The sequence below is a fragment of the Pleurodeles waltl genome, chromosome 6, assembly GCF_031143425.1.
Source record: "Pleurodeles waltl isolate 20211129_DDA chromosome 6, aPleWal1.hap1.20221129, whole genome shotgun sequence".
Taxonomy (NCBI): Eukaryota; Metazoa; Chordata; class Amphibia; order Caudata; family Salamandridae; genus Pleurodeles; species Pleurodeles waltl.
Genome location: NC_090445.1, coordinates 24153144 through 24179438, shown reverse-complemented (window position 1 = coordinate 24179438; position 26295 = coordinate 24153144). Strand labels below are relative to the sequence as shown.

The 26295-nt window shown below is 48.4% G+C and overlaps 1 protein-coding gene across 2 annotated transcripts in view; it reads right to left on the bottom strand.

Moving 5' to 3' along the window:
• NUP214 (nucleoporin 214) overlaps window positions 1-26295 on the bottom strand; it is a 387516-nt gene that overhangs the window by 169025 nt on the left and 192196 nt on the right. For both annotated transcript variants that reach the window (XM_069237075.1, XM_069237076.1), the window contains exons 26-29: window positions 9947-10046; window positions 9288-9375; window positions 8842-8912; window positions 5938-7677 (exon numbers count right to left, since the gene is read on the bottom strand). In XM_069237075.1, the coding sequence (XP_069093176.1) occupies window positions 5938-7677; window positions 8842-8912; window positions 9288-9375; window positions 9947-10046 (1999 nt within the window). The remainder of the gene's footprint in view (window positions 1-5937; window positions 7678-8841; window positions 8913-9287; window positions 9376-9946; window positions 10047-26295) is intronic.

Below are 26295 nucleotides of genomic sequence, written 5' to 3'. Positions count from 1 at the left end.
CTAGAGTATATCATATGACATGGCTCCCCGTGAACACCAGGAAGACTGTCACCCAGGCACTCATCACAAGCAGGTTGGTCTATGGCAATGCCCTCTACTACTAAGTACCCACCCACCTCACACACAGGCTTCAAACCACTAAAAACGCTGCCACAAGGCTGGTTCTCAATCTACCCCGCTGCACACAAATCACACCTCAACCGCGGAGAATTCCACTGGCTCCCCATCCAGAAATGCTGCCACTTCAAGATACTCACCCTCGCCTACAAAGGACTGCATCTGAATGGACCTGCCTACCTCAACCGCTGCCTGCACTTCCACCAGCCAACCCGGAACCTCCGATCTACCTCACTGTCACTTGCACGCATTCCCAGTATTTGCACAAGCAGGGCAGCAGGCCGCTAATTCACCTATGTAGCAGCAAATACCTGGGACACCCCCACCCAAGACATCAGATCAGCCACCACTCTCACAACATTCAAGAAACTGAAGACCTGGCTCTTGGACTTACGCTCCAGACCTTCCGCCCCCAGTCGGCACCTAAAGACCCTCACAAGTGATCACTCTATGTTCTATATATCCTTTTAGATTATAAATCCTTTTAACACATTACATTTTAGAAACAAAGGAACAAAGTCTGCTCTAGCGGGGGTGTTAACACACCCCTCGCAACAGGATGACCTGCAAATCTGCATTCCAAGGTAGAGGGCTTCTAGGGGACCACTGACTTTGGTATGCAGATCTGGATATCCCCAGAACTGAGGAGATGCCAAGTCCCCCAATCCAGGGCCCATTTGGTGCCTGGACAGGAAGGAAAATTTGTAGTCAGAGAGGCGTGTCCACCCTCAGATCAGTTCCACCCGTATGGTGAGCTGCCTGATGTGGATACGAAACTTAACAGTCTGCCATCTTGGTGATGGTATAACTAGAAACTCTGGGACAGGTTTATGCCCACTTCACACAGGAAGTAATCATGTAGAAGGTGCAGTGACCCCAGAGGTAATTAGCCCACTGGCTACTACCCTATACTCTCCCAACGCCCCTCAGTTCAGTATTTAGGGGAGCCATTGGCACCAGAAAATCAGATCCTGCTGACCTGAAAGAAGGACACTCCAGAGACGCATAAGTAAGAGCTGAAGACCAGTGACTGACTCTGCACCAACCCTGCCAGCCTACCTGCTGCCTTCGACAATTGCAACAAAAACACCTCGTCCTGCAGCTGCTTGTGCCTCCAAGAGCCAGAGCGGACTGCCAGCCTTCACCCAAGAACCAGGAACTCCTGTGGAGTAGCAGAGCTGCTCTCCTACATCTTGCAGGCAACTAAGAAGAACTGAGAGGACTCCGGTCTGCCAAAACCCGACACTAAAAGTACCACTGTATTTGTGCCCCCTAGCCAGAGATGAAATGGACCAACAGTGTTCGAGTAATCCCCAGACCCTCCAGAGATGAAACCTACCTTGGTATCACCAGCTGTGGACTTCCCAATGATGCCTGCATCCTCTCTTGGTGCAGGCCCCCTCTACCGCGAGTGACCTGGAGACAGAGACCCATCACCTCAGACAACTCTGCAGCTGGCCGCCCCGGACCGAGGAGAAGAAAACCAAAGGTGTCCCCATGTCCCACAACCTCGTGAGACCTGAGCCAACTTGTTGATTCAGCTGGACTGGAACCCCAGTCCATGCCTACAGCCTCTTTCTGCAGACCCCTCTCTACTGAGACTGCCTTTGGTGACAGAAACCTGACGCATAAGGACACCTCTGCATCCGGCCACCATGGGACCAGGAGAAAAGTACTAAAGGTGTCGCCACATCCCTGAGCATCACAAGTTTTGAATCCCCTTGTTGGTTCACCCAGACTGGCCCTCCAGTCCCGACCTGCAATGCCTTGCTGACTGGACCGATCCCCATTGGCTTTAACAGGGCACCCAATGCTCCTCTGCAAACCAGCCACCCAAGGTGACCAGTTGGAGTGGCCTAGGACCCTGTCCTATACTCACGTTACATCTGGAGGTTTGGTCCTGTAAGTCATTGCTGAGTCCCTGTTTGCCATATATGTTTTTCCTTTATAGGTTTGCAGCGTCAGAAAACTGTGCTAAGTGTCAACTTTTTAAAACTATTAAGAATTTCTACTGCAAAACATACTTACCTTATCGTATTGATTCTGGTGTCTAAACATATATAAAGATACGTGTTATTTTTGTAAATCTGTGTAGATCTCCTTCTTGAGTTGTGTGTGTCATTTATTGACTGCGCGCCTACTGCAGTTGTCCAACACTCCTCTCTGATAAGCCTAAGGCTGCTCAACCACACTAACCCCACTAAAAGAGCACCTTGGGATAGCTAGAGCAAGCCACCGTCCACTTATAAGGAGACCCGTGAAATCCGTGCACAGCACACCACATATTGGTATACCATATAAAGTGTCAGCTTCCTACATTCCTACTACGGCAAAACTGATGAAACAAAATTGGTGCCCAAGGCCACAAAGGAAAGAAAAACTAACCTAAAAACTAATCTGTTCAGCTCTTAAGCTCACCAAAAATAAGCTACCGGGGAGAAGGAGCATAATGACAACATCTTGTTGGTCTTGAAACTTTCAAGCTAAATATTTCTGCTCAGATACTACAACTATGCAGTCACAATCCAGTGTATGAACCAATGAGGCACATATGTGTACCAATGATAGAGACTCTTACAGTTGTATGTCCCAACAAGATACATGCAGTTCCATGAACTAATGAGTCACATAAGGGACTATAAATCAATGAGGCACAGAGATAAATGAATGAACAGAATGTATACAGCTGTAACAATCAACATGGCATGTATGACTACACCAAATAATGCACATACAAGTGTAAGAACCAACTAAAGGGTGAACTGGTGAATTAATGATGTACATATACATTCATAAAGGAGATCAGCATATAGTTGTCTATGATTTCTTTATTTACTTTTCTAGGAAGCTGACCCTTTATGTGGTATGTGAATACCGTGTAAAGGATCCGGGGGCTCCCCAGGGAGTGGACAGGGCTTGCTATGCAATCCCAAAGTGCTCTATTTAGGCGTAATGTTGTTGAGCACCTATAGGCTTAACGCAGAGGAGTGTAAGACATTTACAAATACACACAGTAGTCAATAAATGAGACAACTCAAGAATAAGATCCACACCAATTTACAAAAATAGCAAGTATTATCATATATGTTTAGGCACCAGAGAAAAATCGTTCGGGTAAGTATGTTTTTAAATAGGAATTCTTTTCCCTTTAAAAAGTGGACATTGCGATTTCTGCAATGTTATCCTATGAGCGGAGAAACAAGTTCTGCAACCAAGTAGAGGACTTACAAGACCAATCTCCCAGAGTTAAGGTGATTAGAGGGAAACGTCTAAGTCAGTACCACTGGAGCGGCCAGGTGCAGAGTGCAAAACAGTGACAGATGCCCAATGTGTTCCTACTGGGAAGCAGTCACTGTGAAAAGAGGCTGCAGGCTCTGGCTAGGAGGCCAGTAGGGCTGAACCAACAGCGGGCTCAGGCATCACAATGCTCGAGCACAGGTAGACACCTTTGGTCCTCTTCTCCACGCCTCAGGGGCGACGAGAGTGCAGAGGTGTCCTTAGGTGTTGGGTTTTTCTGACGGGAGCGGTCGCTGTAGAGGGGGCTGCGTGCAGAGACTACAGGTGTCGTCGGTGAGTCCAGGAGGGGTGAAACCACGATGAACTCGTACCCTGGAGGGCTCAGAAACCTTGTTGACACCAGTAGTCCACTTCATCTTGGGTTTGAGACGCAGGTGCAGCGGTGACTTCAGGTGTCAGGTTTTGGTGGTCCCAGAGGCTTTAGAGTCCCTTCTTTTGGAGTTTGTGGAGAACAGATCCACTGTTCATGGGAGGACTTGAGTTTTTTTCGAAGGCAGGTAGTCCTTCCTGGGTTTCTGGAATCACAGCTGCAGGACAAGAATACTTTGGTGCAGATTTCGACAAGAGGTGCAGACAGTCCAGTGGGGTTGGTACCAGGTCAGCTGCTTCTTTTCTCCCCTTCTGCTGTTGCGGCTCTTTGGTGTCCTTGGTCTTCTTAGATCATCATGACCAGCTTCTCTGGTGCCAGGGGCTCCCCTAAATATTGAACTTAGGGGCATTGGGGGTGCATAGGGTAGTAGCCAATGGGCTACTGACCCTGGGGGTCACTACGCCACCCTATATGACCACTTCCTGTGGGAAGCAAACATAACACTGTCCCAGAATTCCTAGGTATGCCACCTCAAAGATAACAACCTCTGAAAAATCGTTTCCATCGCGCAGTAGCATACCTTAGGGGTGGTACTCGCCTGGAGGTGGCACGCCTGTCTGACTAGCTAATTTTCCCAGCCGCCCACATGCCAAATGGGCTCTGGACAGTGGGGGTGGCTTCCTCACCTGTGAAAGGAGCCACGTTTGCATTTCAAAGGCAGCAGCCCTTTGTGGCTTGCCGTCTTAGGAAGGCTAATCACCAGGTCATCCTGTGGGAGGGGTGTTACAACCTCCTACTTGACAGGCGTTTGTTCTGGGCATCCTGAGAGCAGAAGGCTCTCACCCTAGGGGGCCAGAATGGTGTCTTGGGTGGCAGGCTGACAGAAACCAGTCATTGAGCACAACGACTGGTAGGATTTCAGGGGGCACCTCTAAGTGGCCTCCTGGGTGCATGTACTAGTAAGTATAACAGGCATCAGTGTGGGTTCACTAAAACAAACCCTTCAGTAAAGCCATCATGTAGGAGGGTAAGTCGTAATGATCAGTGTCCAGCATATGCGTTTAAAATGGCTTCCCTGGTCACTTATTAGATCTTAGACTTGACAAAGACACTGCAGGGGCATATCTGCTTGATATGCCCTCACATGTGATACAATGCACCCTGCCTTAGGGCTGTAAGGCCTTCTAGAGAGGTGAGTTACATATATTGCATGCCATGTTAGGAGACATGGGACACAGGCTGGGTGCGATGTCATGTTTTCACTTTCGTCTGCTCCAGACACTCACCCTTAGGGTGGCACAATTAGTGCTGCAGCCCTTAGGGACCTTTAGTATTCCAGACCCTAGGTACCAGGGTTACCATTTACTAGGGACTTACAGAGGGTGCTAAAGGTTTTGCCAATTGGGGAAACAACTGTGCAGTTTTGGGAAACAGCTATGGCACTGGGGACTTGGTTAGCAGGAACCCAGTGCACTTTCAGTCAAAATCATTTCACGTACCAGGGAAAAAGTGGGGGGGTAACCATGTCAAAAAGAGGCACTTTCCAACAACTTTGGCCTTGCAAACTTTAATATGTAATAAAAAATGTATTTTACAGTTGCTTTGGTTTGAGTGTGGAAAAGAGGCAGTGAGTGCACGGGAAATTTGGCGGATCATGCAAAGAGATTTGGGCACTGTGAGTCTGTGCTATGCATTCATTGTGTTCCTCATACATTATACACCCTAGGTGACCCCAAAGGACTCAAAAGGAAAGTGAAGTCCATTACTCTCCTCTGGCATAAAAAACAGTGCAAGGGAAGCTCCTGGACGCCTTTGGCTAGTGGCAGCATTCATTTCACATAGGGGGAGCTTAGAGATGATATTTAATGGTAGAAAATAATGTGGCACATGATGCCTTCTCTATTGGGTCCTTTCACCATTTGTCATTGAGCATCTGAAGCCATCGGACTTTAACTTTGTTCATAGTGAAGGCATGCCACACAGCAATGCTAGTGCAACACTGCACAGACAGGAGGTAGCACAATCCTGTACAAAGATAAGATTCACTACTGAAAGTTGACTTCTGACCTCTAGCGCCAAAATGCAGTCCTGAATGCCAAAACGATCCATGTCTCTCACACACACACACACACACACACACACACACACACACACACCTGCACAGTCACTCCCAGATGCATTTTGAAACACAAAGAAATGTGTTCTGCACTCACCTGATTGCTGCCCGAAGCTGAATCCAGAGGAGCATGTGGTAGTAGTAGTGCCTGAAACATTCCCAAACAGGGAGCCTGCCTGGCCAAATGTGGCACTCTGACCAAAGGCTGGCGTGCTGGCTTGTCCAAAGAGGCTTCCGGCCCCACTTGTGCCAGTGGACGGCTGCCCAAAGGAGAAAGAGCCTGCACTGCTGGTGCTGGAGGCAGCTCCAAAGAGAGTGCTGCTGCCCGACACTGCTGTAGAAGTCGGTTGCCCAAAGGCTGGTACTGCCCCAAACGCGGACTGTCCAAATGAGAAGCTGCTAGCTGAACTGCTTGTTGGCTGCCCAAAGGCCGGAGTCTGGCCAAACACTGGCTGGGTAAATCCAGCAGCTGCGGTGCTGCCAAATACCGGCACTCCAAATGCAGAACCAGCTGTGGTAGTAGCAGACGTGGTCACAGCAGTACTGCTGTCTGGTGGCTGGCTGAAGAGAGACGGTGCTGTGGTGGCTGCCACCTGACCAAAAACAGGCGCTGCTGCCGAGCTGCTGGCTTTGCTGACTAATGGGGGTGCAGTGGGATCTGATGCAAGTGCCGGGACTGTGGTAGCTGAAGGAGGTGCAGGAGCCTGTGAAGTACCTACTGCTGAGCCTGCTGCAGAGGCTGTGGTGCTGCTGACTTCAGGTTGGAAAGTAGCCGCTGTAGTATGAGGTGGGAGAAGAGTTGGAACTGTACTCTGAGAAGGGATGCTCTGATCAGGAATGGGTGCAGATGGGGCAGTGGCTGGTTTACAATCTGTACTTGGTGCAGCTGCAGAAACTGCCCCCCCTGTGGGTGCCATTACGGTGGTACTGGAAACTGTGGTGGTTGTTTCTAGAGTCTTATTATCTTGGGCAGTGGCAGGTGCATTGCTGCTTGCGGGGTCTGTAACCTGTTCATCAGCAGCTTGTGGAGGAGTCGGTAGTGATTGACTGGAAGAGGACACAATTGCTTCAGCTTTGCTTGGAACATCAGTAGACACCACTGGCTTCCCGTTTCCCATGCTTGTTGCTGCCAGCATGACAGGTGCTGAGCTCAACAGACTGCCGAACGACAGGGGTGTGGATGTAGTCACTGACTCATCTGTGGAGCTAGATACGGTGTTGCTACTTAGCTGAGGCATACCAAAAGCAAACATTGGCTTGCCTGAGCTTGATGTGGCTCCTCCATGACCGAAAAGTGCATTAGAAGGGCCAGTCGTCAACTGGACACTGCCAAACAGGTTGCCTCCAGCGCTTTTGGCAGTAATTGTGGGCGCTATGACAGAAGGCACAGAGGTAGAAGTGCTTTCAGCTGCCTTCCCTGTCTGCAAGCTCCCTCCAAACGAGAATCCAGTTGCTAACGCAGGTGTTTTCAGGGGCTGCTCTGCTGCCAGAATAGAGGGTGGTGCCTTTGGAATATCAGTCAGTATATTCTCATCTGTTTGACCAACACGCAGTCCTGAAAAGCTGCCAAGGGTCTCGCCGGCTGATGAATTTTGGAAGAAGCTTTCTCCAGGTTTCGCTGTTTGGGCTTCAGGTTTGCTTGGTGTGGAACTGGAGGCAGAGAGTGAAGCAGACTTGGTAGAGTTGGGAGATGAAGTAACTGTAGAGCTGACAGGGAGTTTTAATGATCCAAAGCTGAAGTTACTTTCCGAGGCAGTGCCGAACAGAGGCTTAGTTGCAGCAGTGCCAAAGGAGAAGCCGCCAGGCAGACTGGACTCTTTAGCAGGAGCCGATGATGCTGTGAATAAAAACAAAAAAAATAATCACAGGGAACATTTCAAAAAGGCATTGGCCTAAAGATAAAGAGCTGCTTCTCTGCTGGCTTAGAGTGAGAATGCTACTAGGTGCCTCCAACACTACTCAAAAGGTCTAAGGACATTATGGGACAGGAAGAGAACATTCATGTGACTGTCGTCCCCATCCTTCAAGAGTACAAAAGTATTAGGTGCTATGGATAACTCTGTGCACCAACTACAAGTCTGTGACCTCGCTCGAGGAATAAGCCAGATGCCTTCCGGGACCTTGGCTTCTCCTTCCTACCCTGCAAACAAACCATCTGAACAGCAGGGACAGGTTGCTGGCTTTAATCAGGTGGATTATTGGCATAGGAAAAACTAGAGAGTCTACCCAAGCAGCAAGATGTCATGTATTATCTCCTTCATAGATTCTTTAAATAAGACTTGGTCTCAGCCGGACTAGAAATGGGTGGCCAGTAAGGGGCCACAAACAAGTCCACAGACTCAGCCCCTCATCCACCTAGAGTCCTGCTTTTTCACCCGCATACATGACGTAGCCTCTCAAGAACAAATCGGGTGGGATTTCCAGAACCTCTCTCTACCCCTCCAAAACCAGAGACTTCCCTGATGGAGATGCTAGAAAAATCATAATTGTTGGTATACCTCTGGACCGCATTTCAGTGTTGTTTTCCATCTCCCTACACCATTAAAGAGGGCCAACCACACACACATCAAAAATTAATAGCCACAGTATGCCACCCTTGAATGGAAAAAAACCAACCACAGGTGCCTTTTGGCCATATAAGGTCTCATTAGCCTTCAAATAGTCTTAAACAAACCGGAATGTGCATATGGTTGGTCTACTCTCCAAGGGTGCAGACAAGCTGAACAACAAAGGAACAGAATGAAAAAGAGGTGTTCCTAGTGGTTATGCTTTTTATTTTTAATCCATTTCCTTTCTACCAGTGGCAAAAAACAACCTTTTACCTCCCACAGGACAAGGGGGATACATTTCTTTCATGGAACAAGCATTTGGCCAGAAGCTCAGTACCCATAGTATTAAAAGCCTGCAAGGCTGAAAGGAGGCTTGCTGATGGTGGGAGGGGTATACTGAAAGGGAATCAAAGCCTGAGCCGCTGTGCTGCAGATGGGCATCTTCTGCATACCTGGGGCACTGGCGCCAACACTGGAAGGTGTTCCTGAAGATGCAGTAGTTCCACCAAAACTGAATCCAGGCCTGCTGACAGACAGTAGAAAGAGCCATTCAGAGTAAACATGGGAACTTTCAGACTCGCAGTGGAATAGTAGCAGCTCAACGTAACTGCACATCAGAACATTGTCTGTGAACACATCATCACAATCAGACGCACAAGATCCAACGGCAAGTGGCATTCAAAACAAAGGCAAGGACCATTGCAAACTGATCTCTGCATGCTAATTCCAGTCCATCAGCAAAAACGACAGGGTAACAGAGTAGCAATCTATCATTAACAACAAGCACTTGCATATAAGAAGCGTGCACAGATAGGTAAGAACTGTATGTCACAGAACATGAGCAAGGTGACATGAAAGAAAAGCTTGAGTGCATTTAATGAATGGCACAGATACTCACACTGAGGGGGTGAGAGAAAAGACCTTGCCTGCTTGAGAAGCAGTGCCAGACGTGGAAGAGACAGTACCAGACTTCGACACTGAAGGCCCTAGAGGAAGAAAAAACAACAAATGGCAAATTTCCAAAGCAGATCAAACCTTGATACAATGATCAATAACTGTCCTGGTCCCCAACTCTTTGTGAATGGCACTTTTTTTTTTTTTTTAATCTTTGTCCCTCTTTGGTCCTCATTTCCATCTCCCATCAGCCCTCGATAGCTCCACTCTCTTTCAGTTTCTATTCCTCTTCCTGTTCTCATCTTGGTTGTCATATACTAAATGAACCACAGGGTAGGACATGCAGCCAATCTCCGATATCTCTCTCCTCTATACTATACCGGCACCTCTGTGTACCACCATCAGCCTCTTTTCTGTCCAATCACCACCTTAGTTTCAGTAACTTAGCACTGCACACCGCATCCTTTACTAACCACATTCCTCTTCCAACTGTATTAGAACAGCCTATAAATTCTTGCTCTACAGTTAACTCTCAAACAAAACAATTGCCATTACTCATCTGGTACAACCAACTTCACACGCACTTTTATCAAGTAAAAAGACACGGAGGACCGGTGTTCCATGCATAAGCCTGGCAACAACCTTTAGAAGTGATTCACTGACCTGTGGTTTTGTTGACTGGTGGCACTTGGGCAGGGACAGTGGTGGGCAGGCCTCCCAGCACAGGTGGCTGGTTTGCTTTCATTGCACTCAGTGGCATCCCCTGAAACATTAAACAAAGGTGATGCTAAGCTGCAAAACAATACATAGTGCACAGCAGGATGGACGGGTGCAGGAAGCTGGCTATCTGTGTAGTGTACCAAATGTAAGGGGACACTATGCAGATAGCCCAGGCGACCCTTATTGGATTACAGGGGTAAAAATGACAATCCCAAATGCTCTCTTTTGTGGTAGTGTAGATGAGCCGCCTAGGCTTACCAGAGGTTGGAGCTAAGCATTTGTTAAAGACAGTCAAATGAGACACTCTCTCAAGAAGAAACTCAAGACCAATTTTAGAAAGGGGAAATGTTACTTACCCAGTAAGCATCTCTTCATGGCGTGTGGTGCTGTAGATTCACATGCTCTGCATACTTCTGCCATCTCCTATTGGGTCTGGAAGCTTGCAAGTTGTTTTTGTTCGAAAAGTCTTTCGAGTCAGGAGGTAGAATGACGACGACTCTTGTTGGCAATGTGAATGGTCCTGGACTCCATCTTCAGATTGTTTTCTCGCGGGTGGTTGTGGATGGAGTGTAGTATAAATATACACTAGAGCAATTGACCATACGTGTTAATGTATATGAAAAAACTGAAACGACCACAGCTGTCCGGGGAGGCATGTGAATCTACAACACCACATGCCACAAACAGATGCTTACTTGGTAGGTAACATTTTCCGTTTGATGACGTGTGGCTTTAGATACACATGCTCGGTGTGGACAGAAACGCAGTGCCTCCGAAGAAGCGGTGGCGTTACAGTAGTTTGAAAAAGATTACGCAGCACTCTCTGACCTACACTGGCTTGCTGGCATGCTAGAACGTCCACACAATTATGTTTAGTGAATGTTTAATGAATGTTGACCATGTAGCTGCTTTACAAATGTCGGCCATGGGTATGTTATCTATAAATGCCATGGACCTTTTGGCTTTTGCATAATAAGGTTGGATACAGTTAACTCTCTTCCTAACGTTATTTACTACCAAAGAGTCAGCTGGAATCGGACTCCTGGTGTATACCATCTTGCTATACTTGATTTAGTAGCAGGGTTACCTTTATGAGGTGGAGAGAAGGAAACAAAGACTTGTTCTGGCTTTCTAAATGTTTTTGTTCTATCACTATTGAACATAAATGCTCTTTTCACATCTAATGTGTGGAGGGCTCTTTCAGCACGCGAATCAGGTTTTGGGAATCAGCAATTCAATAGTCTGGTTGAGATGAAATTGAGACTACTGGATATTGAGCAGCAAGATCGTCCATGGTGTGGGAAACTGAGTCTGACCCACTGTGGGTGACACCTGTTGCTCTAAATCCGGGTTTTGCTCCGGCTAACTAGCAGTGCTGATTGGGCAGCCGAGCGCATGACATATCATACTTCTCAGGGAAGTCGTGGTCACTCAGGTCGCATCCGGTTCTCTCATTCACACTTTTGTCTCATATATAAATGACAAACAAGAAGCAGTATAAGTTTTAATGACTGGTTTAATAAAACGACTGCATTTTAGATAGTAAAGCGTGAGCTGCAATAACCAGGATGACACAACATGACAATATCAAAATGGAGACGAGGAGAGTGAAGCATAAGAATAACGCTATCATATTGTCACTAGGATTTATAGACTATTTCCTATCTAAGTCATAATCTGAGCACAGCATGTTAAGCTCTAATTCTGCCTTTCAGGTTTCCCCGGGAGGACATTAGCCCTCATACCTGAGCAAATTCCTGTCGTGGTTCCCTGGGTGGAATCTCCCTCTTAACGTGTAATGGGACTAGGAAGTGTTTTTATAATAACACAGCTGATGTTCTAAGTAAATGTCCCTACGTAAGGATGTGTATTCTCTACGAATGTTGGAGACTAAACTTCTACCATGTTCACCAGCAATGTACCAAACTGTAGCCTTGACTGAAGCACAAAGTGATAAAGAATGTCTTGTTTGAGAACACAGTGCTGGGCTAAGCAAACACAGTTAGATAGATGACAAATAAAACAAGACCGTAAAACTGGTTATTGTAAAAATAACAATTCGAAGCCGAATAAAATATATCTAGGTCAAAGTGCACATCGGCCTAGTGTGTTAAACTAACGTGCATGGAGCAATAACTAAAATGGCTACACATCAAAACTAGATTACTATAGGCAAACCCCCTTCTGGAGGCAAGTACACACAAAATATTCACAGGTAAGTATTAGGAAATAGCATTAAAAAAGCAAGGGCCCTATTGGGGGGTCACGCCATATACAAAAAAGTGGAATGCTAGAATGGGTCCCAAACCACAGGATATGGAATAGTTAGCAAGGGCTGGGAGACAGTGGAACCCTGAGAGGTTAAGTATCTAGAAGAGCACCAGCGACCAGGAAAGCAGAGGTAAGTTACCTGATCATCCCATAGGCTAAGATGGGGACTCGTAAATGAAATATTGTAAAAGCAGGACCAGGCCGGTGGATTCTGGATGAAGAGGACCTGCAAAAGAAGGGGACATAGTCCAGTCCATGCAGGAGTGTCCAGGTGGGGCAGGAGGCAAAGGCCACCCTTCTGTGGTGAAGATCCGGGTCGATGTGGTGGATGAAGTATAGCTGCAGAGTCCAGGAGCTGCAGAGAGTTCCTGAAGTCATACAGGAGCTATCCCTCGATGGTCGCTTGATTGCAGATGCGGCAATTGTCAGGAGGACCACCAACAAGCAAAAGCAACTAGAGATGTTGGAGATTTGAAGAGCTGTAGAGAACCAGCAAGGTCCTGGGGACTCGACCCTTGGAGGGGAATCCAAGCTGACCCTGAGAAGACAAGAGAGCCAGCAGAAGCAGTCAGAGTCCCCACAAGCAACCCACTGGCAGCAGGAACAGTAGGTTGCAGTGAGGCCCAGGCAGCACACCTGAATAGGAGTCGCTGGAGCAGCAGAGAGGAGACTGTCCTTGCAGAGGTAGAGTGCTGGGGGCCAGGGCTACTTGGAGCCTGAAGATCCCGCGGAGCAAGCCTTGGTTGCAGCAACAGTTGCGGAGCACAGGGGTTCTGTCATGGAGGAAGAGGCAAGGACTCACCATCTCTCAAGTTGGACAGAAAGCAGAGGGGACCCAGAGAACCCCTCATAACCACCACCTGTGTTGGAGAATTTGCAGGTCCAGATGCCAGCAGCTGGACGTTGTTGCCTTAGGTGCCTGCAGATGCAAGGGAGTGACTCCTTCACTCCAAGGGAGATTCCTTCTTGGGTACAGCTGAAGTCTTGCCAACCCCGGAGGATGCACAGCTGTGGAAATGTTGCAAGTTGCTGACAAGAGCAGTGGAAACAATGTTGCAAGGAGACGTTGTCTCAGTGTTGCAGTCTTGTTCAGTCCTGTGAAGTCCAGCAGTGGTTCCGGTGGCCAGCAGCAGAAGAGGTCATTGCAGAGGAGTCCTAGTGGAGTCTTGCACGACGAATCTGGGGACACTTCCACACGGGAGTCCCTATATAGCCCATAAAGTGGCTTGGTCACTTTGCAAGGTGACCGCCTATTTGAGGGGGTGACCAACATCATCTGCCTAACCTGACCAGTTAGATGCTCCCAGGGGCCTCTGCCCATCTTGTTTTTAAGATGGCAGAATCAAGTGGCCACCTGGAGGAGCTCTGGGCACCACCCCTGGGGTGGTGATGGACCGGGGAGTGGTCATTTCCCTTTCCTTGTGCAGTTTCACACCTGAGCAGGGACTGTGGGGTCCCTGGACTGGTGCAAACTGTATTATGCAAGGAGGGCACCAAATGTGCCCTTCAAAGCAAACCGGTGGCCTGGGGAGGCTACCCCTCCCCAACCTTATAACACCTATTTCCAAAGGAGAGGAGGTTGTACCCCTGTCCCACAGGAAATCTTTTGTTCTGCCTTCCACTACTTGAGCTGGTCAAGCAGGAGGGCAGATACTGGTCTGATGGCTTCAGCAGCGTCGGCTGCTCACAGACCCTGAAATGCTAGTAGGAGCAATTCTGGGGGTCCTCTAAGGAGACCCCAGAGTGCAATGAATCATGCCACCATTACTGGCACCAGTACTGGGGTATGATTCTAACATGTTTGATACCAAACATGTCTAGGTTCGGAGTTACCAATATGTAGCTGGACCATAGATAGTTGATGTGCAGAAGTCTTTAAGTGTGATCTCAAAGACAATGTATTGTGAATTCTTGAAGGTGAGCACCCCCATCCTATTTGGGAAGTGTCCGTTGTCAGAATGACTTGTCGAACAGGGTCCAAAAATATCCCCACCTTTCGAAAGGTTGGTTTTGCTCCACCATTGTGGAGAGTAAAAGGTCGGTTGTCTACCAAAACTAGATCCTGTAAGTGAACCTGTGCCTGAAACCATTGGCATGACAGACATTCCTGCAAAGGCTGCATGTGAAGATGTGAATGTGGCACTATTGCAATCCAAGAGGCCACCATTCCCAGGAGTTTCATGATTAATTTCACTATGACCCATATATTAGGACAAAAATGAAGAAGTTGTGCCTGAAAGTTCTGTACTCTTTGTGGATCTGGGCAAGCTATGCCTATCTATGTATTTATTATGGCCCCAAGAAAAGGCTGTACCTGAAGTGGGGTAAGATGTGATTTCTTAAAGTTGATTGCGAAACCTAACTGGTGAAATAAATCTATTGTGGTTTGGAATATGGGTGAGACATGGATTGTGGGAGCTGGCTTTGAGTAGCCAGTCCTCTAGGTAAGGGTACACCTGAACCTCTTGTCTGTGGAGGTGAACTGCTCCCAGCGGTAGGTACTTTGGTGCTGTGGTGACCCCGAATGGGAGCACTTTGAACGGATAGTGCTGCCCTTGTATGACAATTCTGAGAAATTTGCGATGAGCTGGGTGAATGGGCGTCTTTCAGATCTGAGACACAATGATCTGCAGTGATGTGCTGCCAGTTTTGGAAAAAGAACTGAAGGCACCATCATACAGGTGTCTGATGTGCAGAGGGAAGCCGAAGTGAGTCACTGGAGGTAGTTGTAGAAGGTTCAAGGGGTGGTTGTTTTACCTCGACCTCTGTAATTACTTCCTCTGTAGGACCCTCGGTAGAATCCTCTCCGTGAGGATGTATGTTGCGGACCCTTATTATATGCTATGGATGTTTCAGCTGAAGCAGTTTTAGAGGCTTGCTTATACTGAGGCCTACGAAAAGTGACTTGAGTGCTAGAAGGCTAAAGCGCTCCCATAGATTTGGCCATCTCAACGTCTTTTTTTTATTTTCTCCGAGGCCTGGTCGACTTGAGGGCCAAAGAGATGCTCCTTATCAAAAGGGACATTTAGAATTATTTGTTGTACCTATTGTTTAAAGCAAGCCAGAGCTGTGCACCCATGCATGTCTACGTAGGACACTAGTATTGCTACTTTTGGCTGCAGTATCAGGGCTCAGCGTATAGAACTATGCAAAATGAGTTGTCCCTCATTAACAATTTCTTACCCCCTTTTCTTATGTTCTTCCAGGAGGTATTGCAGTAACTACTCCATTTTGTCCAAGTGTGCACACTATCTTATATCACTAGAAGTCCCTGCGTGTTGGCAATGTGCCATTGATTTGCTGCTTGAGCTGTGACGCGCTTTCCTGAAGCATCAATAAGCTTACTCTCCTTATCAGGAGGAGGCGCTGCTTGTTAGTTAACTCTTTTCCTAGCGTTAGTCACTACCAAAGAGTCAGCTGGAATCGGACTACTGGTGTATACAGGGTCTGAGGGAGAGGCCTTATATTTTTCTCCACTCTTGGAGCAACAGCCCAGGCTCTAAGTCGTCCATGTCATCTCCTGTATCTTGTGAAAGATGGAGAGAAAAAGGCGATCCTTGTGGTGAAATATCCAAGTTGTCAGGAGACAGAGAATGTGTTGGTGGTGTGATGGCTGGTGGACGAGATGTAGAGGGAGGTGGCTGAGCCTCTTCTATGTCTTTGTCCATTCTCCTTTGTTTGATTAGAGGTGTAGATTGGCCTAGAGCCTTCTCAAATGTGAGAAGTCTCTTGAAAGGGGTGGAGATAACAGTCTTTACCAACATCCTCACTGTTTTTGGCTCAATATGAAGCTGAGACTGCTTGCTTTGAAGCTGTTGCTTTATTTTGTGTAGAATTGGCTACGGTAGTGATTTTGATTCTGAAAATGTTTTGGATTCGAGTTTTTAATTTTCGGTGCTGGAGTTGTCAGAGCCGAGGCTGGTGATTTTGTCAGTGCCAAGAGAGACATGCCGAATGGGAAGTGGAAGCTTTCGCTGCCTGAACAGAAGCTCTTCAGCTCGTTGTGGAAACTGATACTTTTGGCTTAGGTTTTGAAGCCGAGTCTGCGGGCGGGGCATCTGAAAAAGTTTTTCGATGCCTGCCATGGCTAGAATGCAGTGGTAGCTCAATAGCGTTCGCTTCAGAAGCGGTGGTTTTTTTGTGTGGAGCAGGGAGTGATTTACTAACGATATATTGCTCCAGAGGTATGTCCTGCATTTCAAGCATCACCTTGGTCTCAGAGTCTAAATCATGCATGGCAAATGCCTCCTCCTCTGCAGTTGAGGCTTCCTGGATCTCCTGCTCTATGTCTGACATGCTGTCCTCGATACCAAAAATGTCGGGCATGTCTTCAGTCTTGTGCTTCCTCATTTCTCGTCCACGAGCTCTTCTGTTGTGCAGAGTCTTCCTTGATCTGAAGGATTGGCAGGCCTCACAATCGTCCTCCCTGTGCTCTGGCGACAAACAGAGATTACAGACCTGATGTTGGTCGGTCCGAGTAAATTTGGAATGGCACTTCAGACAGAAACAGAAAGGTGTCTGTTCCCTCAGTCTTTCATTCCCTGAGGTGGAGGATGGAGAAATTGGCAGCCCTAAGGGTGCCACCCAGAGGGCCTGTAGTCAAAAGTTCAATTGAACAGAGATTTCTTCGAACCCGTAGCGAAAAGGGGAAAGATAATGCAATCAAAAACAGTACTGACACGGCTGGAGAGGGTTTCCTGAACGTGAGATACTTACTACAGTCTTGAATCAGAGCACCGAAGTAACATGACCGGATCAGACAGCAGAAGAAAACAATCTGAAGATAGAGGAGGATTCACTCTAACTCGTGACTCGAAAGATTTTTCGCACAAAAACAACTTGCAACTTTCCAGACCCATTACTAGATGGTGGAAGTATGTAGAGCATGTGCATCTACAGCCACGTATGCCATCAAACAATTTCTTTTATACAAATATTTCAACACCAGAAAAACTTCACAAGAAGATAAGTACTGTTGCAAGGTATACATTTTTGCAAGAAAGTAACAATTCATTCAAATGCAGTTTTACACGGTAAAGGGACTTCCTTCAGATAAAGTACTTTTACTGCATAGGGTTCCTTGCAGTCGGTTCTCGGGGGTCCCCTTTAGATCTTAGGGTGTTAGGGGGACAAGGTCACAAGAAACACCAGCAGTTCAATTTTACCTGCCCTGGGTCGTCCGGGTGCAGAGGTGCTGGATGAGTCGGGTGTTTTGTGCACTGCACGGTTGGCTTAGAGAGGGGCACGTAGGAACAGGCTGCAGAGGGGGACTTAGGGACAAGTCCGGGAGCTCCTAACAGTGGGATTGGTCAGGGGAGAGAAGGGGGGTCCTGTGAGCAAGAGAACTCAGTTGGTTGTCGTGGACCCAGACCATGGAGCTCAGGTGCAGTGGGTTTTGGTCACTGGGTGTTCCTGCGTCAAAGTTCCCACAGTTCTCGGGAGGACCTGCAAAGAGGGGACAATAACAGAGCAGCCGGTCCACTCTCAGTGATGAACTCTGCAAAGTTGAGGTCCCTCGATGGCTGGTCTCTGGTCACGGCGTTGGACTCCGGTCTGGACTCACACAAGTGTTGGTTGCTGCAAATGGGTCTGCTACCCTGGGTACTGGTGCAGTTTGACTCTGGTAGGTTCTAGGGTCTTCTCACTTGGTGGGGAGACAGGTGTGTCCTGCTGGAGCTTGGTGACCTCCTCCTGGGTGACTGCTGCGTCGGTGAACCCAGTGGTCAGCAGAAAGGTGAACCGGATGTTGCGGTTGGTGCCTGCAGGGAGCAAGGAAGTAGCTCCCTCACTTCAAGGCAGATTCTGACAGCTTGGCGAAATGCTGGAGCTCTCCAAAGCTTTTGGAAGATGCACAGCTGCAGGACGCGTTGGGTTGGTGCGATTGTCGGGATAGGACCAGGTAAGCAGGCAGGGTTTTGCACCAAAGTCCACCAGCAGTCCACAGTTCTTGCTTGTTTGCCTTTGTCCTTTTCTGTCTTCAGTCAGTCGAATCTGTCCTTCAGGTGTCAGGGGGCCACCTAAATATTGAATCTGATAGAGACATCTAGCTGCAGGTTCCTTAACTTCGAATCCTCTCAAGGCACCAGCCTGGATCTGGAAACTTTTTCGCCTAGAACATCTGGACGTCGGCAGAGTGTGTCGCGCAACTTCGTAATGACATTGTCTGCCGGGTGTGACTTCAGTGGAGTCCATAAAACTCCCCGCCGTCAGTTCATTTTTCTGTGCTTGCAACGCAGATGCGGAGTGCATGTGGTGCCTGGGTGAGCACCATGATGCAGAGGCCTTCAGAGTGCTCACCTTTGGCGCGGATACCTGATCAGACAACTCCGGCAGCTTCGCTGCTAGCGCCAATCGAAGTTGACTCCCTCTCTCCACTTGATATCGATGTCAAGGCATCAACGCCAGTCAACGCGAATGGTCCTTTCTCCACAACACTCCAATCCTGTTGTTCCTGCTGCAGGAGCTACTGGAGTCAGGGCCTCCTAGAGAGGACAAATGAGTGTCTGATCTGGCTACTGCTAGTGGCTTAGATTCTTCTCAGGCCTCAAGCCTCTTTTCCCCTCCTAGACTTGCTACAGAAGCTAGTTCCTCCTTTGTGGACATGCTAAATAGGAGTTGACTTCAGATCCCTTGATTGATATACTCCTTCAATGCCAGTCCGGGATTGAGCCGGTGTTTCCTTATAGCAACCTGCTACAGGAGCCCCTGTTGACCGGGATATATCCCACAGGCACCGTCCTGCTCCCGGTGATCCACTCCTCACAGTTTAGTAGCACAGGCCGCTTTAACTTTTCCTGATATGGAGTCCCTCCCCCATGTTCCTCCTGATAGAGACCAGGGCTCTACATGTCTGCGGCAGGCATATTTTTTCCCTCCATGAGTTCTGCTCTATGATCTGTGAACACTGTAGGAAAGTAGCCTCTTTTTGGCATGGCTACCCCTACTGTCAGTGTGTTTGACTGTGTTCACTGGGATCCTACTAATCTGGACCCCAGTGACTGTGCTCTCTCCCTCTAAATTTGGTTGTTTCTGACTTCATACACCCCACAATTAGCATGCTGGTGCCGCCATATAAGTCCCTAGTATACTGTACTTAGGTACCCAGGGCACTGGGGCACCAGGGGATCCCCATGGGCTGCAGCATGTATTATGCCATCCATAGACACGTACATAAAATGTGTCTGCAGGCCTGCATGCACCCTTTCACTCCAGGTCACTACACCAGGTCACTGTAAGTCACCCCTATGATAGTCCCTCCTAGCCTGAGGACAGGGTCCAGGTACCTGTGTGTGAGGGCACCCCTGCATGAGTAGAGGTGTCCCTACGAACTCCGGCTTCAATTCCCTGGACTTTAAGTGCGGGGAAGCCATTTTACCTGTGTTCTGGACACCCCTGCTCTGCCCAGCTACATAAGGGTAACTCCGAACCTGGGCATGTTTGGTATCAAACATGTCAGAATCATTGGTTGTATGATCCTGTGCACTCTGGGGTCTCCTTAGACGACCCCCATCTTTGCTCCTACCAGTTTGCAGGGTTTTCCAGGCAGTCCGCCACCCTACACACAGGTTTCTGCCATCCTGCTGCTTGGCCAGCTCAAGCCCAGGAAGGAAGAACAAAGGATTTCATTTGGGAGTGGGAGGAGCAACCTCTCCCTTTGGAAAAAGGTGATCCATGGCTTGGGAGGAGTAGCCTCTCTAAGCCACTGGTATGCTTTGAAGGGCACATCTGGTGCCCTCCTTGCATAAACCGGTCTCAATCAGTTCAAGGACCTCTGGTCCCTGATCTGGTGCGTAACTGGACAGGGGAGTCACCCCTCCCCTGTCCATCATCACCTCAGGGGTGGTTCCAAGTGCTCCTCCAGGAGGCCACTTGATTCTGCCATCTTGATTCTAAGATGTGCAGAGGCCTCTGGGAGCTTCTAAGTGGCCAGGTCAGTGCCCCTTGCTGATATGTGGTAACCTTGCAGGTGACCAAACTCCCTTGTAGGGCTATTTAGGGTCTCCCTCTTGGGTGGGTCCTCAGATTCGAAGAGCAGGATTCCACCAGGACTCCTCTGCATCGTTTACCTCATTTTCTGGCCACTGGAACCGCAATTGGACTCTGCAGGAACCTACAATCTGCAGCTCAAGCAATGACTTGGCTCTGCAGCATTGTTTCTCTGGCTCCTTCCAGAATCTGCAACATTTCCATGACTGTGCATCCTCTGAGGGCAGCGAGTCTTCAGCCTGCACAAGAAGGAATCTCTCTTCGAGGGAAAGTCACTCCCCTGCATCCACAGGCACCAACTGCGTGGATCCCCTCTCCCGCAAAGCTACGTGGATCCTACAACACAGGTGGTGATCTGGAGTGGTCTCCTTGGTCCTCTCTACCAGCTGTCCAACTTGGGAAATGATGAGTGCTTGCCTCTCCTTGAAGGACAGTATCCCAGTGCAAAGTGACTCTTGCAGCTACCAAGGCTTGTTGGCTCTTCCTCCAAGGCTCTTCAGGCTCCGTGTAGCCCCGGCCCCCAACATCTCTTCCTGCATTGCCTGATCTCTGGTCTGCTGCTCCAGCGACGTGGAATCCTTCTTTAGGTGTGCTGAGTGGGCCTTACTGCAACTACAGTGCCTGTTGCCTGTGGGGACTGTCTCCTTGACTTCCGACTCTCCTCACTGCTGAGGGTTACCTGGGGCTCCACTCCTTGGGTTGAGTCCCCCCCAGACCTTGCTGGTCCCCGGCAGCTCTGCATCTCTTCATCTGCAACATTTCCTTTTGCCAAGGATTGCTGGTGGTTCTCCAACACCAGTGACTGACTGCAACTCTTCTTCCGTAGTGGAACATCGACTGCATCACCTCTGAACTGCTTCTTCTGCTCTGGTGCTAGACAGCTGTCTTCTTTTCTTCACCGACAAAGTGGCCCTGCAACTCCAGAAGTGTGGGTAGTGGCTCCTGCCACAACCGAACACTCCATCTTGAACAGGAATTGGTCCCCTTCTTTTGCAGGTCCTCTTCTGTCAAGATCCACCCTTAGTTTCTTCTCGTCTTGCTTGGGTCTCTTGCCCTGGTCGCCACTCTAGAACTTACCTTTTGGGGTTCCTAGTTTCTCCAGCTCCCCTCTACAGATTCCACTTCCTTGGGAGGGGGACTGCCTTTTGCATTCCACTTACTTTGTATATGGTTTGGTCTCTCTCTAGGGCCTTCACTATTTCTGTAACACTTTGTGGCTCTTTCATGTGTGTGAGTGCTGTGTGACTACAGTGGTATTGCATAAGCTTTGCATGTCTCCTAGATAAGTCTTGGCTGCTCATCCACAGCTACCTCTAGGGAGCCCTGGCTTCCCAGACACTGTCTACACTTCACTAAAAGGGTATACCTGGACCTGGTATAAGGCAATAACACCCTAGGTGCTCACCACACACCAGGCCAGCTTCCTACACTAGGGGAAAAAGTTTCAGGATCCAGGCTGGTGCCTGGGGAGGACTCTCAGTTAAGGAATCTGCTGCTGAATCCTGTCTCTACCAGATGCACCGCTACCGAAGATAAGTCACTTGTTCATTTAGAGTTGTTGGAGGGGTGGGGAAGGGAGTGTAGAGGAGTAACCACTATGCTATTTACCCCTGAGGTGACTACATCCCTTATATGACCACTTCCTGTGGGACGTGCGCATAACCCGGTCCCAGGGTTCCTAGGTCCACAAAAAACAAGATGGTGGAACCCTTCTTTCATGGACAACATCAGGCTGTCAACCTTAGGGGTGTGACTAGCCTTGCAGTGCACCACGCCTACCGGCATTGCAAATGTCTCACCTGTCCTAGTGCTAAATGAGCCTCAGGGCGGGGGGGCACAACTCTCAGGTCTGGGGGAAGTTGGGGTTGCATACTAAAGGTTGCAGGGTCTTTGCAGTCCCTGGCCTTGGTATGCAGATTCACTAGCCATCCTGCTGGCGGAGGTGATAACACCTCCCACTCAAGGACAGGCACTGTTTCTGACCTCTGAGAGCGCGGGTTCACACCTGTGGGGGTGTCAGAAACATGTCTATGGTGGCAGGCTGGTCGTTACCAGTTAGCCAGCCGACTAGAGGACTAATATGTTTTATGGGGCACCTCTAAGGTGCCCACTGTGTGCATGTGATAATAAATCCGATACGGACATCAGTCGGGATTTATTAAGACTAGGTGTTAGATTCCATAGGTTGCAGTGAAGCCATTGTGTAGCTGGGCAACTCGTGTGGACCAGTGTCCGGTACATACCTTAAGATGGATTCCCTGTTCATTTGCAATGTCTACATAATTTAACTAGACATCACGGGGGCATATCTGCTCATGCATATATGTCCTCACATCAAACATATCGCACGCTGCCTTAGGGCTCTAAAGCCTGCTGTAAGGGTGACTTACATACTTAGATGCAGTGGCGTGTTTTCACTCATGGCTTGCACCATGATATGCAGTCTGCGATTGCAGCCTGTGTGCAATTTGAGGAGAGCCCCCTAGGATGGCACAATACATGCTGCAGTCCTTAGGGACCCTCTCTAGTACCCAGGTCCTACTGTGTGCGCCAATGGTATACAATTAGACCTTTTACTTTATTTTAGGGAAAGCGTACTGGCACTGGGAACCTGTTTAGCAGAAACCCAGTGCACCTCAGTCGAAAAAATCTCAGTACAAGTGAGCAAAAAGTGGGGGTGACCATGACCAAAAGGAGCATAGCAATGGCAGTACTGGATTTATTATCACAAGCACCCAGAGGACAACGTAGAGGTGCCCTGAAACCTACTAGTCTCCTAGTGTGCTGGCTGACTGATATCGACCAGCCTGACACCACAGATGAATTTGTGGGCCCTTGCGAGTGAGAGGCAGCGCTCTCTGAGGTCAGGAAACAATGCCTGCTCCAGAAAAGGTGTTATCAACTCCTCCTGCAGGACAGCTAGTAAATCCACATACAAAAGCCAAAGGCTCCAAAGCCTCTGCCACCCCTGATATGCAACCCATTTGACACAGGACAGGTGGCAAATTAGCTATGTGGTAGCCATTTTGCACCTCAAGACTAGCCACATCCCTAAGATGGGCTAATTGATGTGCTCCAGAAAGAAGGGTTCCACCTTCTTGTTTTTGGTGGAATTAGGAACTGTGGGAGAGAGTTCTGCTCACTCCCCACAGGAAGTGGTCATATAGTGGGTGTACTGACCCCAAGGGTATGAAGCGCATTGGCTACTACCCTTCACTCCCCTTAACGCCCCTACATTCAGTTACCCCCTGACACCAGGAATTTAAATAATGTCTGACTACAAGATGAAGAAGAAGGACAAAGGAGACCTGACCAGCACAATAACTGTGGAGTAGCTGTGGACTTTGGTGCTAAACCCTGCCTGCCCCTGTCCCGACAACTGCAAAGACCCAACTCGTCCTGCAGCCGTGCATCCTCCCAAAGCCTTGGTGAGCTCACTTCGCAAACCAGTCAGCATCTCCTTTGGAGTGGAGGATCCACTTTCTTGCACCAGCAGACCCCAACTGCTCCTGTCAGCGCCACTGTTCTGTTGACCATTGGGTCCACCAAGGGAGCAAGTCACCAGGAAGAGGATCCTGAACATGCAGGTCAGTCCCGTTGACTCATCCAACCTTCGAGATGCTGAGCCTGCCCGGAACCTCCCTGCACTAATACATTGGGTACCACAGCCTGTTACAAGCACTAAGGCTTGTTTGTGTTGAGTCTGAACATTATTGCTGTTAAAAATTACTTGCAATGCGTAGGAAGCTGGGTTTTGGTAGCGGTACCCTCCCACTTTTTGCCTGGTTTTTAATGCAACTTTGACTGAAGTGCACAGTGCCATTGTTCTTTCCCCAAGACACCTAGGGGGTTATTCTAACTTTGGAGGAGGTGTTAATCCGTCCCAAAAGTGACGGAAAAGTGACGGATTTACCACCAGACGTATTACGAGTCCATTATATCCTATGGAACTCGTAATACGGCTGGTGGTATATCCGTCACTTTACCGTCACTTTTGGGACGGATTAACACTCCTCCAAAGTTAGAATAACCCCCCTAGACACTTGATCCCAAGTGACCAGGCTCCTTCAACACCTCTGAAAGTCCCCAGTAAATGGTACCTCTGGTACCTAGGGCCTAAGTACTAAAGAGGTACCCTAGGAGCTGCAGCACAGCTGTGCCATTCTAGGGGGCCCATCATCACCCTCATGCAAACTGCCATTGCAGGCTATGTGACAAGGTGGCCCCTAAAAGTGAAGAAACAGGGTATGCCATAAAGCCTTCGTGTCATGACCCTTAAACACTGCCTGTGATATTCGTAAGTCGCCCTTACAGCAGGCCTTACAGTCCTAATGCAGGGTGCATTATATTACATGTGGCAACATATCAGCAAGAGCAGAGATACCCCTGCTAAATCTTTGTTGAGCCTTAAAGATAGTAAGTGTGCAGTGAAGCCATTTTAAGTACATGTGCTGGACTCTGGTCATTACGAGTTCCCCAGCTACATGATTGCTTCACTGAAACTAGGGATGCTTGGTATCAAAATCACGTATTAATAAACCCTCACTGATTGCAGTGATGGATTTATTAATATAAGCACCCAGAAGGCACTTTAGAGGTGCCCCCCTGAAAACCTACCAATCGCTGGTGAGCTCACTGACCACTCTTTAACCAGTCTGCCACCAACAGACAAGAATTTGACCTCCAAGGTCAGAAACAAAGCCTGCTCGGGCAGGGGTGTTACAAACCCATCCCCAAAGGATGACCTGCACTTCAAGGCAGGAAGCTTCAAAGAAGCCCATCACCTTTGACATGTCGAGCTGCCATAACTCCTGAGAATTTTACCAACATAATAGGTAAAATCAAGTCTGGTTCGTCTAAGTATCCTATCCCACCTCACATCTTAGGAAAGGTAACAGAGAAGATATTCCCAGTCTTGTTATACATGATGAATCTCTCTTTAACATTGGGCTGTGTTCCTAAAACTTGGAAACACGTGATGGTCAAAGCCCTGATAAAAAAAGCCCAACCACCCCATATTCCTCCATCCGGGGATCAGAAAAATTGTAGAACGACATGTGAATTTTGTACTATCGGCGTTCCTTGAGAATCATGACATTCTACACCCTGCTCAAACAGGTTTCCATCTGCACCACAGTACTGACAGCCCTTCTAGCTGTAATAGAGGAAGCAAAAAAGCTACTTGACCAAGGAGGAATGGTAGCAATCATCCTCCCTGATCTTTTGCTTTTGACACCGTAAGTCATACTATCCAGACTCAGCAACTAAAGAATGCAGGAATTTCAGGTCCCCCCTCCGCCCTTACCCTGACTGCAGTCCTCTTTGAAGGACAGGCGTTTCCAGGTCTTTGAGGGTAACTGTACCTCAAACTCTCCCTCTAAAGTGTGGAGTTCCTCAGGGATCATCATTAAGCCCCACTCTTTTTAATTTAATTTATAAATAATACCACTGGCGGACACTGTTCTCCCCTTCAGGATCTCTCTAGTGTCCTGTGGCGATGACACTCAACTGGAGGTCTTGCTCAAACCCAATCAAGACTCCTCGCCCCCTCCTTCGGGCCCTTGTTTAGAAAAGGTGTCTGAATGGATGAAGAGCTCTTGTCTCAAATTAAATGGAGACAAGATGGAACAGATGATTCTTGGCAATAGCCTCAATCCTGAACTAGATCTGGGATGGCCAGGTGGTTTTGGGAATCCTCTTGTACCACCAAATGTGGTGAAGAGCCTGGGAATCTTTTTGGATAAAACCTCCAAACTTGACTCCCAGGCTATACAGCTTTCAGCCACCTGTGATGACATGCTGAAACATCTCCATAAAAGTCTTCCCCTGCTCCCCTCCATGTCAAGAAGACTGGTTGTGCAGGCACTCATTCTATCCCACCTGGATTATGGGAACTCATATATGGGAGTTCATAAGGCCACAATAATAAAACTCCAGATAGTACAGAATTCAGCGGCTCAACTACTATATACTATCCCCAGACACCGTTGGCAAGACTGGCATTAGGCTCTCTTCATTGGCTCCTGGTGCTCGAG